The 18,371-nt window shown below is 40.9% G+C and overlaps 1 protein-coding gene across 2 annotated transcripts in view; it reads left to right on the forward strand.

Annotated features, from left to right (window-relative positions):
• The first annotated feature begins 215 nt into the window (after window positions 1-215).
• gask1a (golgi associated kinase 1A) overlaps window positions 216-18,371 on the forward strand; it is a 35,564-nt gene continuing 17,408 nt past the window's right edge. For both annotated transcript variants that reach the window (XM_083918006.1, XM_083918007.1), the window contains exons 1-2: window positions 216-511; window positions 16,198-17,349. In XM_083918006.1, the coding sequence (XP_083774132.1) occupies window positions 509-511; window positions 16,198-17,349 (1,155 nt within the window). In that variant the 5' untranslated portion in view covers window positions 216-508. The remainder of the gene's footprint in view (window positions 512-16,197; window positions 17,350-18,371) is intronic.

Below are 18,371 nucleotides of genomic sequence, written 5' to 3' on the forward strand. Positions count from 1 at the left end.
AAATATAGTCTATAGCAAGTCTAGTCTGGGTTATCCCCGGTGTCAAGGTCTGTCTTTTGTTTTGTGGCAGCTGGGAGAAACGCTGTGATGTGGAGGGGGGAGACTTCTCATATTTCACTCCAAGTAGACTGCAGCGCTCCGTAAACACAGGGCTTTTACTTTGAAATCAGCTTTTCCCAGACGCTCGCGTGGAGCGCTTTCCCCTGGGAGGAGAGGCTGAGCTCGCGACAATTTTGAATGTGCACCGAAGAAAATGAGCGTACGGCGATGTTACCTGAGAACACAGCTAGCTTTTTAGGGAAGAACATTTTGTTTAGGTAACTGGAAAGGTTTTTTAAAAAACTAAACTTGTTGAGTGACTCGCGCGCGCCCACAACTTCAGGACCACCGGCTGCTGTCAAGCGTTTTCTGTGGAGACCCATCAACCTCCAATCTTCGGGATGTCTTTGCGTTAAATGACTTATTTAAAGAGGCTGCAGTGGAATGCACCGGGCCAGGTATATGAACCATGGTAAGACAGTTTTTCATGTAAACGTTTCCCCTTCAATCACATCCTGAAACGAGACGAAACGGTTTCGAAAGTTGGGGCTCAGTTAAGTGCTGAGTAGGCAGATCCTGCTCTAGGTCATTATGGCTCAGACTTGATGGATATCTGTTGTCACAAGTAGTTAGAAATGTGTATTCTAGCTATGTTTTCTCTGTAATTGTTGGCTTAGCCTTCGTAATATCAAGGACACCAGATAGCATATGTGTTATAGTTTAGCTCCTTTTACAAGACTATAGACTAAAGCATACCTCCTGAGAATATTGCATTTGTGGGAGAAGTATTGGCAGTATCTGCACTTCAATAAAATTATCCCTAAAACCAAGTAAATGCACTGCAAAACGTATTCATTCAAAATCAAACTGAAGCAAAAGTACACAAATATGATCAGTAAGAGAGATAGTCCTTATGAGCGGTGTGATAGGTTTCATTATTTGGTTGCAGCACTGTTGTAGCTGGTCAAGATAGAACTGCTTTTGATAAGGCTATTCCTGTAGAACCTAAGTTTTGTCAGATGGTATCCAACCTAGGGGTCGGGCCATCTATAGGGTCACAAGATCAATCTGGGGGCTCTGGGGATGATTTTTGGGGTAGGAAAGAAGAAACGTTTCGTACGAATTTTGCTCAAAGCCCCTTGCACTTTCTCAAAAAACACATAAACACAACATTCAAACACCCTGGCTACCGAAACTGGACTAAATGCAGCTGTTCATGCAGCGTTTGAGGTGTTGCATTAGAAAAAAAAGGAATTAGACTTCTCTTTAATGATCCCTTTGGGATGGGTCCTGCAAGGAAATTGAATTTCCAGCAGCTTAAAAAAACACAAGGGAGGTATAAAAAATACAGTATAGGATCACCAATAAACTCTTATAAAAAAACAAAAACAATTCACAGTAAGCAATAAACTCTTAGTCAAATATATATGAGGTAGATGTAAGAACACAGGTTCTTACACAATCAATCATTTAATTTTCCAGTAAAAATGACAATATCTGGTTAAAGCTTTTAATCTAAAATAACTGTAAATATTTGGCTCTTTGGATTTAGGAATGTTTAGGAATGTTTGGTTGGACAAAATAAGCAATTTGATGTAGACTGGGACATTTTTCAAAATGCTCTGATGTTTTAAAGATCAGGGTGAATTGATTAATTGGGAAAAGAAAGGACAATAATGACAGTAAAGTAATTGAAAGTTTCGGACTCGGCCTGTCCGTAGTCATCTCAAACGTAAAATGTAAATAGAGGGAATGATAACAACAGAAAGGAAAGGAAAAGGAAACTCTCTCTCTTTGACTCTATGCTTTGGTAATACAGTTATATAATATAGAAGTAGACAAATCACTGTGTACTATGATATTTGCATTCTGCCAAGTTCTTTGTAAAGAGGTCAACTTTGAAAATAGCTTAGTTGGCAAGCCAAAACAGTGTTTTCCTATCTCCTGACAATCATGTGTCTTTCAAGCCGTCCCTGTAGTCTCACATTTCAAATTGGTTCCATATGCAGAGCAGACAGGCTCCTGGTTTGAACTGCCACATTGAAACTAAAAGGAAAAGTCTCTGCCCATTCTTTTTTTTCCACTTCTCTTCTCCTCCCTTCTCTTCCTTACTGACATTTCTGACTACATTGACAACAGGCAAAACCTGCATGAATAAGACAAAAAGAAACGTATAATTCTCCACACACAAAGGGTGAAATGCCAAGCAAAGTGTCTCAGTGCTCCTGTGCTATTTGCACATATTTAAATGAGGTAACATGCATACTTTTGTTGCAAATGTGGCCCATTTTTATGTAAATGAGCCTCGTAGGAAAAATAGTCACATTCACAAGATCAGCGCTAATAGCCACTTGCAGTCACAGTAAAATTAGCCGTGTCTTCAGAGAGTGAGTGGTAATGAAGCGTATTTATAAAGAGTATCCTCCGCTTAAAATCACGCCACATTCGTTTGCTGTCTGGTGTGTGTTTGAAAACACCACCAGCACAACAAATACGGTTTCCCTCTGTCCCGTTTCTGTCAAAACAAGTGTTGTCACAATACTGGAATTTCTAACTCTAATACAATACCTTGATAAATTATTGATATTCAATAACATTTTCCATTCCACAGGAATAGGTTTGCTTGTGTCCTTTACCTTTCACCAAATGTGAAGTTTTTCCAAACACAAAGCACTTTCTCTGTGAGCACTCCTGCACTCGCCATCTCTAATGAGATAACATCATACCAAACCTCTAGCATCATGTCAAATCATACGACCAAGCTCATTTAGGTTGTTGCACATTCGATCCAATGAAGCGAGAGATGGACCAAAATATGGGCATCGTTTGAATTCAGTGCTGGGCAGCACAATACCCTCAAGACTCACAGTATAGTCAGTCTTTGTATTTTTAACACCAGGGACCGCTGCCCTGCTGGAGCTCATTGTGTTCTCAGCTGTGCTTTCCTGTTTCTTTGCTCCACATCTATGTCTGTGTGGGGAGAATCACCGACAAACATGCTTTAACTGGTTGGAGTGATTGAGCTTATATTAGGTGAGCATGCCCACACACACTCCCTAAATTTCGAAAATGAGAGGAGTGTGGTTTGAGCTAACCTTCCTGTTTTCTCTTTTTCTGCGTCTCTCTCTCTCTCACACACACACACATACACTCACACGCACACACAGACACACACACACACACCACAACTATGTCTGAGTAAGACGGCACCAGGGCCCAGAGCTCTGCAGTCACTCTGAAATAGTGATGGGAATGGCCTCTCTTTGAAGGGAGACAGATCTTATGGCTCCCTTCCTTTTCAAGGGTTTGTTCTTTTTTCTTTTTATTAAGCAGGCGGGTGTTAGATTTATCTGCAAAGTAATCACCAGGTAAGGTTTGGATCAGATTCCAACTTCGATTTTTATTTAAAAAAATAGAATTTAATCAAAAATTAACTTTCAGTTAAATAAACAAAGCAATTTTGAACAAGAGGAAATGTCAGCTTCATTATAAACCAGGTTTTGGGTATAATTATCAATTCTCCCTGAGGCAGCAGACTGGAACAGGACGACCCTAATGCGTCCATGTTTACCCTCACGCAACCTCCTGCATGTACAAGAACACACACATGTATGTATGATTCACTCTCTCATTCATGCTGACACACCTCCAGCTAGGTAGAGCATTTATTGCCCTGTTGCATTATGAATTACCCACAGGATCTCAGGTTCCATCACTTGTAAATATGCAGCATCCTGCCAAATGACTGGAGGGCAAACCAAAGCAGATTTACCTCACAGCCATGACTCTTGTGTTTAGTCATTAGTGAGTCGGCAAGCTGATGAGATAGGTGTTGATTCATTGTTGATCATAAGACTTGCTTTGGCATTATCAGCTACAAGCAAAAGACACAGCATGACTTGAATCACTATACAGATACACCAGAGAAGACTGCACATCACTTCAAATTGACTGAAAAAAGTATCATCTATGTGCAAAATTATAGTCCAAAAATTTCCCTCAAGCTAGACATAGAGACGTGTCCATTGGGTGGGATTAGAGTCAGTGTCGGTTGGACTCCTGAACATTGTTGAGTAAGCCAGCTGCAGATGGGAATAAGTTGTTCTTGTGGCTTGAGCTTTTGGTCTTGATATACTGCAGCCGCAGGTAAATGTTTAAAAGTGCAGTTGCAGAAGTGTACCAGATGGTGATGGAGGAGGTGAGGACGTGTTCAATGATGAAGGTGTGCACCATTATTGTCTTTGGTAGGTTTAAATTATTCAGCTGCTCCGAGAAGTACATCCTCTACTGAGCCTTCTCGGTGAGTGAGCTGATGTTCAGCTCTCACCTGAGGTCTGGGGTGCTGATGGAGCCCAGGAGGCAGAAGGAATGGGGGCGAGTGGTGAGTGTCCCAGTGCGGCGTCAGGAACGGCATGATACGCAACACTGATTGTAGTGTAACAATGGTCCAAAGGGTTCCTCTCTCTGATCAAGCGATTAAAAATGTTGTACTGAAAATAAAAATGGGTCACATGGGTCACACAGACTGTTCCAAAGTTCGTCAAATACCAAAGTTTTGTTACAGCCCCCTGCGTCTGATAGAGGGACAAGGCACAAGCCGGACCGGCTACTAATTAAAGAACAGAGTAGCTCGGATTACAACAGAGAGAGGGAGTGTGACTTCATTCACTGCTCAGGATGCCATTACTTCACCATATATTCTAATAGCAAATATTTGTTTGCTGCTGTATTAAGGTTCTAAATGTCGTGTACAGCTCCTTAAAATAACCTGGTCTGTGTTTAGGGGGTTAATGGACTTGTTAAAGTCACCAAAGACAATAACTAAGGAGCCCGGGTTTGTCTGTGCCACACGCAGTATCTAGTCAAGGCACATTCGCTCCAACGGCGGAATATAAACACTATGACAGTACTACAGTATGAAGGATTCCAGATCAGGAGAACAGCACTGTTGGATATTCCCCTGATTTTCATAATCTCTTCTCTGGAGAGAGAGCTCCTAGTACTACAGCAGAACACAGAAGTAACAAACAAGGCAATACAGTGCACACCAACACACAAAGGCAGTGTATATTGTTTATTTTTCCAATTTAAAAGTATAATGTTACCAAATTAAGGAAAATAAAGTGCCCACTCCCAGCAGTTAAGTTGGTTCACTCACCAAGGCATTTCATTAAGTGAATATAGGCCCTGTGTAAGCCCATATCCTGCAGGCCTTAATGCTTATTTGATATGTTTATAATATAAGGAAGCAAATAAACCAGTAACAGAGTGAATAAAAGATAAAGAGTGTATACATTTACAAAAGCAGTCGCCAATGAGTCTGGTACATATGTCTGTGTATAGACTGAATAAGGTGCTGCTGTGTGGCGCTTTGCCTTCCACTCTCTGAGAAGGACACTGTCCATACAGCCACCTGCCGCTCGTCCCCGTGTGGAAGTGGCATGTGTGTCGTTGAAAACCAGAAGGTATATAGAGAGGGATGTTAACAGGGAATGCAAGCAGAATGATACTTAAAGGCTGGAATCAGCAAGTGTAAGTAATAAGTGGTAGCACAGTAGTGTTTACAGTCAGTGGTGGTCTTTATAGTGGACACGTTAACAGCTCAGTGCTAAAAGCCATTTGTTTTATGACGCATGATGGGTTTGCACTGTCTGTGCTCCCCTGTTTCCTCAGAGTATTAAGGAGAGGCTTGTGAAAAACACTTTCTTTCCACAGTGTCTCTTCCTCCCACTCTCAGACACACAGAGATAGCACTTGTTATGTATGTGTGTGTGTGTGTGTGTGTGTGTGTGTGTGTGTGTGTGTGTAGTCGGATCCCAACAGCTTGTTTGTAAAATGAAACAACCAGGTTGGTCGCCATGCCATTGTATCTGCAGGTGGCTGGGTAGCAGTGAAATATCTACAAAGTCAGAGGAGGACAGAGCAGAGTGATAGGAAGCAGAGCCAAGGAATGCAGAAATTGAAAAAATCAGGAGCCGGCAGTCAGAGGCCAGTGAGCTATTTACAAACTATGGACATTTTTAAATGAATATGGATTGAAATGCTAATGCCATTGTGTGTTGTATTGTCCATCACTCAGTCAAGTGATGTTGCATGTGATTTCGATTGTCTGTTAAAAACTATGCTGCCCTTAAAAGTGCAGTAATTTAAAAAATCAATAATAACATGAGTTCTGCACGGTTTTGCACCTGAAAACATGGAGGTTATGATTGATTTGGATAACAATTATACCATGGCAAAGCAGTTAACCATAACACATCATATATGTACCATCTTTTCATTTGTTTGGGCAGTAAACAAACTTTAAAGCCATTTTGTATTGTTGAAATGATTTCATAGTTACTGCACTTTGGCTTTGTAGGGCAGTATGGGACGAAGCAATTTATCCTGACACTGCTGGCCAGATCACTTTTTCCCTCAGGAAATTGCTCAGCACAGGTGGTAGGTGGTAACTCCCTGACCTTGCGGTGTCACAGTCAGGTCAAATTTTATGCTTGTATGCAATAAATATGAAAGGCTGCTAACCAGAGTACACCCTTGGATCTCCCTTGAGCCAAAATATTCAAGTCTGATAGTTCAAGTCAACAGAACAAGTTGTCAAAATAAACTGCAGTAAGTACAAGAGTTCACTATTAGGGACAGACTGATTGTGAAATTCTAGGCTGATTCAGATGGTTAAAATAATAAGTTGGCCAATAGCTAATACCAATTTTTGGTGCTATTTATTCCCCTTTTTGTGACATTGAAACAAATAAATCTTCGTCATTAAAAAAAGAACTGAACTGTTATAAAGTCATAATTCCTTCATTACACCATCTTTGAATGAGGACAAATTCAATCATACACATTTATGAAATAGCCTTTAAATAATTCTTCTTTTCCATGCAAAATAACTGTCAAAAACAAAAAATGACCGCAGACACATTTACAGGCAGCCTTTTCAGTGTGGCTGCTGTGGAAAGAAATTAGTTCTCGCCCATGTGTCAATTTCACCGTTCTACAGGCGGTTTCACAGCCCCTTGTGTCCCTTAGATGTCAACAGTTACTCTATGGATTGCCACAGACATTCACATTCATCTTCTCCTCGGGATGAATTCAAAAATACTTGAACTCAACTTAGATAAAAAAATGTACCTGTTTATGACTATGTTTTATGACCAAATACCTGCAAAACTAATAACAATCTCATCAGCCCTGGCTGTACTTTGTGTTAAGTGCTAAGTAACAAATGTTGGCATGCTAACTTGATAAATTACGATGGTGTACATGGGAATCATTGTACCTGATAAGTCTCACAGATGGCTCAGATAGCATAGCTGATTTGTTTTGTTTGGAGGCAGTCAATGGTAGACTGAAAATGGTTGTGGCTGAGAGTATATGGCTCTACATGGACAGCAACAGCAAATTATTTTCAAGTAACCCATCATTACCACTTAGTGTCAGCTGCAAATGAGGTGTTTCTGCCATGAAAGGTTGTCACTGAAGGATGTTAACAAGAAGAATGACAATGACAGCCACAATAAAGGCTGACTGCAAATAAGTCAGACATGGACAACCATTAATAGCAGCAGTGTACTACATAGCCACTGACCCTCTAAATGTAACACTTTTTCAGTTTTCTCTCATGCTCATGCTGCACCTTCCTCTTAGGAGAATGGAATGTGCGATGGGGAACAGATTCAGCCACATGTGCACTTCCATTGCAGCCATATGGAGCGAAGATTGTTGTGCCACGGAGTAATTACTTTCAGAGCTGTGATCTGATTGCCTTGTTCAGCACACAGAGATGAGGAACATAAAGGACTACACCCTTTATTCCTTTTCCAAAGGAGAATCCCAAGTCGGTTCACTCACAACAAATCTGATAACATTGCTTTATTCATTTAAAGGTGAAATTAGCACTCTGAACAGATTGAGATGGCTGCATGTCGCCCACATTTTGGAAAAGTGGAAAATGATTCTGAAGGATCTTTTTTTTTTTTTTACATGTTTAATTATCCGCCACAATTTACAGAATGCTGTGAGGTTTGATGGGAAGATGGTGTGTATTTGATGAGTAACAGTTTGAAATGAGGAGCGCGTTGATTGGATTTTTGGATATCTCTGCTGGGCATAAAGTTTGCAGTTTTTGTTAGGGAATTACGGTAGATTTAAAGAATGCAGGATCAAAATCTGATTTTCAACAGAGAGCAGTACAGTATAGCAGAACAGTTATACCTTCTGAAAACTAACTCCTTGTATATATAGCCCTCTGTCTCCAAAGATTGCACTACATTAGAAACATTTAACCTTCCTCGCGAAGATCATCCTCAGTTTACTTAATCCATGTCAAATTTCACCTTCATAAATTCCACCCGATGGCTGCTCTCCAGAGGAGAAAGCTGCTGACAGGAGAGGCAGCACAGAGGACTGCTCTCATTTCACTCAACAGGAACAGGAAGAGCAGTGCACAGTTTCTCCTTCAGAAAGAGTCACTGTGGAAATCATTAGATATATGCTTATTCACAGGACGGTATTGAAATCATTGCATGGAAATATCTAGAAGCACACACAGGGTGGAATCTGTGCTGTATGCTTTCATGTATGCTTACCAGCGCATTTGCTCGTACATATGTGTAACTGAATATATCTGCAATTTCCTAGCTTGGGATCAATTAAGTATTTCTATTCTAGTTACAGCTATGTGAATATCCATTCCTGCGCATTTGTGCTCATACCATATCGGCTTATATTACTTCAGCTATTTCAACAACTCATCAAAGTATGTGTCTTTCTTAGGCATGTTTGCCCTTGGCCAAGTACATTAGCTTCACGGCATCTAAAGTATGGTTCTGAGCTGTATAATTGAGGTCTGACCCTAGAATGTATTGTGCCTTTCACTCCTAGTGCTGCATGCGTGGTGCAAAGGTGCAACCGAATGAAAAAATATATACCTTCATATTTGATGAACTCAATGATAAATCAGTTTATTCCAATTTGAAAAAATAGTCAGTAGATTAATTAAAATCCTTTGTTGCAGTGTTAGAGAAATGGGTTTGATGTTAAATGATTTTGAGCAGTATCTGTGACCCACACTGTTCCCTACAAGTCTCACCCTTCAGTTGATTTAAACATTACAGCCACAGCATGAATGATGCTTTTTTTGCCCCTGTCTATACTGCAAAACCGATCTTGAAAATACAGACGTTTTGAGATGAAAACGTATCTTTCATCCTCACCTCCTCTTCTTTTGGCTGCAGAGCTCTCATTATTTTCTACGTATAAACATTGAAATGTATCAAGCTCTCTGGATAGCACAAATAATTTATGTTTTTCATCTTTTGCGTGTTGTCATCATCCTCTTGAGCAGTTACTAAGTGCATTCTACGTCATGGTATATCAGTTTGCTTTAGCTGCTTTTCTTTTGCATTTGCACAGTGTGGGAGAGAGGATCTGACTGATTTCATTAAGGTCCACCCTCAACTGATGGGCAGTGTGAAAATGCCCCGCACACACACACACATACACACACACACACACACACACACACACACACACACACACACACACACACACACACACACACACACACTGGGGCTCATGGCGAGTCACCAAGGTACCAAGTCGAGGTAACAAACTTTCAGTGTGCCACATGAAAATACCAGTTTCCCCGGGCAACACCGCGTTGGGCGCAGTTCTTGGTCACACTAGGATGTGGTAGTGAAATTAGTTCTTATTTTAATTAGATGGTGCTGGAACCTCAGTGACGAAGTGACTACTTGTGAGTTGTGCAGTGAAACCCATAGTTGTTTTGTTTGAGTCAAAATAAGTACAAAAAGAAAAACATCTGTTGGCCTTGCTTCTCATACAGCAAAGCAGGGTCGGATACGGTTGTGATCTTCCTTTCTTTTAGATTCTCCAGTTCTCACCCTTTCAGCGCTGCCAAGACAGTTGACAGTTGATCAACGACATGTCAGGCTTCGCCAACGTTGAACTATATGTGAAAGCACCGTGTAAATTGACTTCATCTCCGCAAGCTATTTCAGTCCAAAATGTAGCCGTTATAAATGCTGGTCTGACTGGGCTCTAACTGTGGACACATGGGTAAAGTCACACACATTGTATCATCCATGTTGGAGCATGCCTGTTAGTGAATGGAGGATGCACAATTAACACATGCTTGATGTCTCTCTCTCAGGGGATTGAGTGTCTCTCAGATTGAATTAAGCCAAACTGTGTTAACTGATTATTCTCCGAGTCTGTGAATCCTCTTTGATCTAGTTGGAGAGATGTTCTTTGCTCAAGCAAGGATTATGTGTGTGTGTATGTGTTTGTGAGTGAATATAATGTGCGTATTTGTGTGTGTGTGTGTGTGCGTGCGTGCGTGCGTGCGTGCGTGCGTGCGTGCGTGTGTGTGTGTGTGTGTGCGTGTGTGTGTGTGCGTGTGTGTGTGTGTGTGTGTGTGTGTGTGTGTGTGTGTGTGTGTGTGTGTGTGTGTGTGTGTGTGTGCGTGCTAGCTAGTAATTGAAGCGAGCATAGACAGACCTTCTGACCTCATACATTTCAAACATAATTCCAGCTTTGATGGCTCTATTAAGCCAATCTTGACTAACGGCTCATTCTAACTGCAGTGTGTAACGGCAGCTCACAACTCCCTGATGCCACCGTATCCACTTCTTACCATTCATATGGTGCTAAACTGTCTCTCTAGTATGTATTTCATCAGTGAACAACATTACATCTTTGCTTTTATGGTTTTGGACCTCAGTTTTCTTTGCTATAAAATGTTTAGGGTTACAGAATAATTGTAAAACACTTGAAATTTAGCATTTCTATTTTAATTAATGTAACACTTCTGCTCTACAATACATTTAAAGTATATCAGGCAGTTTTATGAAGAAAAAAAACAGTTTGACCTTTGGTAGCCAACAAGTTTTTCCCCCTCTTTGAAAAAAAATGATATCAACACAACCTTTGTTTTACCAAATACAGATTTCAGATATCAGAGGTCAGAAAAATAAGAAAGAAATGTTACCATAATTGTTAATGGCTCATGCAAACGCAAGCAGATATCTTATGGAAATGTTAATGGCTCTTCAGCTGAATTCCTCCGCTCAGGCTATGTTCCTAAATATCTACATGCCACCTCAATACTAAAGTACTTTACTGAACTACTGCTTATAATATGTGTTGAATTTGCCTGCGTGGTTATTGTTGGTATTTTTTAACATCCATGTTGACACCCCCAGGAAAGAGGGACTAAAGAACTGTATTGTATTCTTGATAACTATGGACTGACTCATAGTGTGACAGAGCCCGCACAAAATCAGGGAGACACTCTGGATTTAATCATCTCCATGGGTCTAAACATTTCCACGGTTGGTAGCAGATGCTGCTCTCTTTTCCTCAGTTGCACAACAAAGCTGACTAAACATTGAGAAAGAGAAAAAGGAAAGTGATAAAGTGTGCCCTATAACATAAATCTAACTAAACCAAGCCTTTCATTTATCAATTTTACTGGATTATCCAAGGGAGGGTCTTAGATTGATGTTGAAATCTCTGTCATTTAATATGTCATATTACATAGATATAAGCCCATATTACATAGATATAAGCTTTACAAGCTGGCACCTTTTTGATTTAGCAAAACATATAATATACAAAATATACAAAATATAATCGGACTGCATAAGAATAATAAACTAGCATAAATTATACAATGTGTGAATAAATTATCATCGAAGGAGTTAGTGCCTTCACTTTCTTGCTCAGTCACAATCTACAGAATACAAACATGCTCAACATTTTTTAACTTTGGAAGAAAGCATTGAGTCCCCTATGTTGATAGTAAATCACAGTATGTTTGTTTCAGCTATGTTATATCAAATACAGCATACATGGGAAGCTAATGCACTCAGCAACACTTTTCCAGTTGTTGTTGTTGTTGTTGTTGTTGTTGTTGTTGTTGTTGTTGTTGTTGTAAAGACCTCCATCTGACATGTGTTAGCACTACAGGCATTCTGTCAGAGTTAAATATAGTTTTGACTCAACATGCTTCTCTGTTATGGTCCTGTGGTTGTTTGTCCTGCCTCTTTAAACAGCCCAATAAATGGTGTCATATATGAGACCGTTTTCTGCCTCCAGACATCCTCACTCCCCCTCGCTTGAGGCTAGCTGGCTAGCTGCAGCACCTGTTGCGTGTCTGAACCCAATGCATACCTCCCCTGCAGCCCTCAGCTGGGAGAGGAGAAAAAAAGGAGACATATTAAAAGAGAAAGGAAAAAAGAGCTGTCAGACAGATAGTCAGACACCTGGCTTATCTTCTGCACGGGTAGGCGGTTATTAGGAGATGATGTGTGTATGTGTGTCATATAGTATTGGGGGGGGGGGGGTGCAGGCCTTCCACTGCTGTCAGAGCTGCACAGTTAGACAAGTGGAGCCAGACAGAGAGGGAAGAACAAAGGTACAAATAACTGACAAAAAGAAAGAGAACTTGGAGAGATAACCACTTTCGCCTGCCAGTAATAGTGGCATTTTTCCTTTTGAAAGAACAGAGAAAATGTTACAAGAACTTAGACTCTGTAACCTCTTGTCTGTAAAGAAAACAGACAGCCCACTGCATCACATTAAAACACACAGTGTGTTTTCTTCTGGGAGCTGCATTCATGTCTCTCCGATGACTTCTGCTATGGTTGGGCTGCGTGCGTTTGCGACAGAGTATCAACAACACACTCATGCTGATAGATTCACACTATGCAACACTAAGATGTAAATGCTAGGACGTTAATTAGCGATGAACAGCCAAAACACATGAGGGAGATGTGGGATGAAAGGGCAGCGCTGCGAAAGCAAGTGAAGCGGTAAGACATTAATATGCAGTGACTCATGTATTTGTTTTTCTGATAATAGCAGTGGTGTACTCGTGTCAGGTCTCAACATGGACACGTCTACGGTTTTATTAACATGTTGTAACTTGGTGAGAATCAGTTGCCTGGGAGCCAGACGAATCTGCAAGGTCATGTTTTATTTGCTCTGGTTTTATGCATCTGGTCACCCCTCCTCCCCCCAACCATTCATCTGATGATGGAGCATGTTTAAGACGATGACAGCAGAGGAGTGCTGTTGAGGCTTTTTTTAAAAACAAGATAGCTGGAACTTTCTGTTGAAGCTGATATCATCACCAGTATTGTACAAACTACAGTCCTAATAGGCAGACCGTTTATTTTCCGTAAACCAACATCAACTACACTTAAAGCTTTTCTGGAAAAGAGAGGGGTGTTTGCCATAAAGTTTGATATACCAGCTCATCTCTGCTCACTGTAGTCTGTTTTTATACCTGCCTTGTGCCAAGCCCCGCCCTAATGTGCTGTGATTAGCTACTGTGCTGTGATCGGCCATCTATACCGGCGGACCTGGTCACTGGCTCAATGCCATGTCACATGTTGATAACCCGTTGATAATGCCCCTATGAAAATGAAAATGAGCTGACAGGTTCCAGAATAATTTGCATTTGCAATTTAGTCTAGCAATGTCAAGCTTGAAAATCGGTGAAGTTAGCAGCGAATTAATGTGGAACGTCCTCATGTAACTTGAGTTGTTGCAGCAGCATTAAATGACACTTTATGCTAATTTTCAGGTTCATACTTGTATTTTGGGTTTTTATCAGAATATGTTAACATGTTTCGATGTTCAAAGAGCACTTTATTTTCCTCATACTGTCTGTCTGAATATACCTGTATTCACTCGCTCTGTTTTAGCACCTCTCTCTGTAAGGCCCCCTTTCAAGTTTGTGCTTTTGCTGTTTTTGCAACTGGGGAACCACTGTAACAAAGTTTAGCAGCACTTCTACCAGGAATAGCACTACAAAAACCACTAACCAAAAAACAACCACACATATTCCAGTGGGAATCTAACTAGAAATGAGGTAGAAATAAATAGCATCTGCAACCGATGTCCCTAGATTACCAAGATTGGGTGGTTCAAAAATAATAAAACTAATCTAATATTTAGATATGTGTATCTCCCAGTATCCACAGAGTCCTATACATGCGTACAGACATGCATGCACCAAAGGACCCAGTAACCTGCACATGATTATTTTCTTAAACAAAATTCATTATTTAGTCTGTGAAATGTTAAAAAAAAATAATAGCAAAAAAATAGCAAAAAAAGTTAATCACAATTGCCCACCATAATTTAATGAATGTGCTTGTTTTGTTTTGAGTAATGGTCTATTTATTGTCATGACAAAGAAAAACAACAAATCATTACATTTGAGAAGCTTAAACCAGCAAAGGTTTGACATTTCCACTTGAAAAATGACTCAAGCAAGTAATCGATTATCAAAATTGACAATTAAAATTCTGTCCGTCTACGACTTGATTAATTACCTTATAGTGCACACCTAATGTCCTTACAATAAAGGTAAACCAATGTTATATAAGATAACTGTTCAAGCGTTCAGGCAATCATGCAAATTTGCATTGAAATCCAGCACCGTGGCGTGAAAAGCCATTTAGAGGTCAGTAGATACTGCCAACCCTCTCAGCAATGATCCCATTTATTTTGTATAATTCACAAAAGTCTCACACTAAATGCAGCAATTATACAGAGACATTCAATTGCTCCGTGTAGCCTCTTCTGATCGATTGTGAACTGCTTAGTATTCATTGAGAATCCTCTACAAAGTACTGTAGCTGCCTAGACATCGACCTTGGTGACCACTTCATTATAGCATATAAAAATGGTATTTTTTTACAATGCTTAACTATATATTTTAATCTGACACATACACCCAATCTCGCAAAGGGACCCTAGTGTTTATGTATAAGTATGTCTGGGTGTAAAACTTCACTTTAAATGTCAGCACAGGGAGCCTGTTCAGGGCATTCCAGTGCAAGGGAAGAATAATGGAATCCTTTCACAGGTGGAGGGATCTGGGAATGTTGTTAAGATGGGGAAGACGTCTCAAGGGACATTCCTTCGCTCTACGTTCGCCTAAATGGAGAAAAGAGGGGAGGAGAGAGGGGAGAGGGATTGCAGTCAGGGTAAGCAGTTAACTGGGTCATCTTGGTGAGAAATGGCAACGGCAGCCTTTCACCTATGGTTTTACTTACACTATAGGTGAGGGCATTCAAATAGGGCTTGCACTGTTCGATTCAGGCTTCAGTTACTCATGTTATTCAGGCATGATTCCAATTTGTTGGAATGAAAGGAAGCTTCATGACCGGGTAGATGCTCTACGCTTCCTCTATTACTGTTTATCTTTCCACAAAACATGAAGCAAAGGCCATTTTGTCTGTAGGGGGACTGCCAGCCTTCCTCGTGATTTTATCTGTAGTTTCTGCTCAGGTGGTTGCTGTCACATACAATATGTGTTGCTATAGAGGGCTTCTTCTAAAACAAACCCTGGCATACTCAACAAAAAATCTTTTGAAGGCTTTATTTAGGTTTTGTTACTAGGGTGTTTCATAAATCTACAATTATGTTGCCTGTGCTTAAAGGTGTCAAATGAAAGGAGTGCATAATATGTCAGGTACTACACAGCCTGACGCATTTTGAATTCCTATAGCAAACGTACTTTTATAGAGCCTTCGGTGAGTATATAGTAAGCCATATTGGGGCAGTGATACATGGCTTTTTCCTCTTTCCTTTTTCTTTTTTTTTGTGTGCAGAAGCCATCACTGAATTATGGGCACACCACAATCGTATCGGTCTCAGCTGGATAAGTCCAATTCTGCTGTAAGCTACTGGAAACACAGCCTGCCGACACAAGCTTTCTATTCTGACACTTACATATTCAGATTTGTGCAGCATAGACAGGATGTTTTAGCTCTGCTCCCTCTTTGTCACCAAATACATGCTTGTGTATCTCATTTTCCATTTTTGGGAAATAAACACTCACAGTCACTTGAGATATCAAAGAGAGAATAATGTGCCACAACACAGTTTGTTTTTCTACTCCCTTTCCATTGCAGATTGTGAATCATGAACACATTTGCTTCCCACATGCCTGCTCAGAGCAGCCTTTGGATAACCCCTCAGGAATCTGAGCACTCCGTTCTGTTTAGTGCAGATGCTAGCGTTGCAATTTATGGTACCACTCCATTATAATCATAGTTCTGTTGGTCTCCCTCTAACTTGTGTTTCTGTCCTTCTTTTTGTCTATTTTTCTTTCAGGCCTGGCGAGTGTGGTCGAAACTTTGCTGCAGTCAAAAGTGGCTGCTCCTCCTCTCCCCCCTTGTCCTCCTGTTCCTCACGATCTCTGTGATGACGATAACTCTTCCCCTTCCTTTACCACGCGATGACATTGACTGGCGATCATCCCGAGCTCTGAGCTCTGCTGGGGAGTTCAGATCCAGGCCCAGAGTCATGAACCCCCCTCCAGTTGCTGCCTTCCAGCAACCACTCACTCATGTCCACAGTGGGGCCTGGAAATCCAGTACTCGAAAAGAGACATCTAAACATTTATTGCCACCTCAACCACTGGCTCCTGGTGAGGACAAAAACAGCATCAAAGAAAGAAGTCACACTGACTCACGCAGAAATAAATACAAAACGAAAGGCAATGCTTCTAAAATAAAAGAGATGACAGGCGCCATCCAGCACCCAACCAGTCATCACCGTCCCCATCTCCCAGAGTTTACAGTCAACAACAGAGGGCCGAAGCATAAAATTAAGCCAAGCAACCACAGTTCCGTGGTAGAGAACACTGCACAGACCTACATTCTTCTTGAAAGGAGCAAATCCACAGCAGCGCATATTCCTGCTCCAGTAGATAAGCTAATAAATGGCAGACAAGCTGCAGACAGACAGGCAGCCAGATTGGAGAATAGACACACAAACAGGAAAGCAGACACACAAATACATGGCAGCCATGCCAGCTCAAAGCTAGCTAAACATCACCAGGCTTTGGAAAAACACAGACAGGCAACAAAGCACTCTGGGAAATCTGACAAAGTCAGTAAGGAGCAACAGGCTGTGAAAAAGCCCTCCAGGGATCTAAAAAAACACCATAATCTCTCAGAGGATCCCTCTGAAGGGAAGAAGAATCCTGGCTCATTGGACCGTAGGAAGGCTTTGTCCAAATCAAATGCAGCTATAAGGAAAGATGACAGTGGCTGGTGTCCGAGCTTAAGAGACCAGGACTTCCCAGACAGTGACCACAGGAGGATCAGGATTAGTCTAGATCCCCGGCCTCTTCCCTGGCTCAGCGAGGATGACATCCAGAAGATGGAGCTCCTAGCTGGTGGGGAGGTGGTCAGTAAGGCCAGGGTGCCTGCACATGGACAAGTGCTCCAAGTGGCGCAGGATCTTCCTGCACACCAGCAGGTACACAGTTTTACTGTTTTAATAGCAGCTGATATGAAATGTTACACACACAATGTAGATTGATGGGCATTGAAACAATATCCCTCCCAACCACAGAAATGAATAGTGAGCTCTGTGCTGAACCACTGTGTGACATGTAACAGCGGTTACATATCAAAAGTGACTCAACACGTCAGTTAGGAGCTGGTAGTGTCCTCATATTAGTTATGTCAGGTCAAGTCAATTTTATTCATACTGTATAGCCCAAAAGCTTGTCTCAAAGAGCTTGGCACCCTTTTTCCCTCTTTGATTTTATATAAATTATTGTAGACCTGCATGGGTGGCCTGTGTAGTATTAAACATGTCAGGTTTGTACCAGTGATCACAAACTTGTTTTCACCAAATTCAATGAAAAAACAAAACCAGTAATATGTTGATCTCATTAATAACAACAAATTTTGTATTATGTGTGTATCCAAAGACTAGTATATCTTCGCCGAAAAAGGGGAGACAACATTGGCTGCTCTCAGTTTTAATTAGTGGACTCGAGGTAACTGTGAGGTACTATTTAAGTAAAATCAATAAACCAAGAAAAAAGGAGTGCATGGGCCTACATCAGGCAGGAAAGTGTCCCATGTGGTGTTTACCTTGTTATGCCCAAAAATAAAGGCTTTTTAACAACATCCTTGCCTCAGTGCGAGTTTGCCTGATGTAAGCCCACGTGCTTGTTTTTTCTTTGTATATATCTCATTCCTCTGTGCCATAGAGCTCTTCCGTCAGTGAGAATGTTTTACATTTTGATCAACATGGGCTCTGTAGTTTAACCCCACATACACCCTCCTGTTGGCAGAAAGTTTGCAAAAAAAACTACACCATCAAGCTGTTTCAGAATTTTCAAAAAAAGCTGACTTCCACATACAGGATAAGGAAGTCAGAAAGTACTGAAAGATGACAAATGCACCGTTAGCTTTGGTCTTTTTGTTGGGTTTTTTACAATAAGAAACAAAACAAACAAATAATTTTGGTTTTCCCCTAAACTGCAT

This window comes from Echiichthys vipera (assembly GCF_963691815.1).
Source record: "Echiichthys vipera genome assembly, chromosome: 8".
Taxonomy (NCBI): Eukaryota; Metazoa; Chordata; class Actinopteri; order Perciformes; family Trachinidae; genus Echiichthys; species Echiichthys vipera.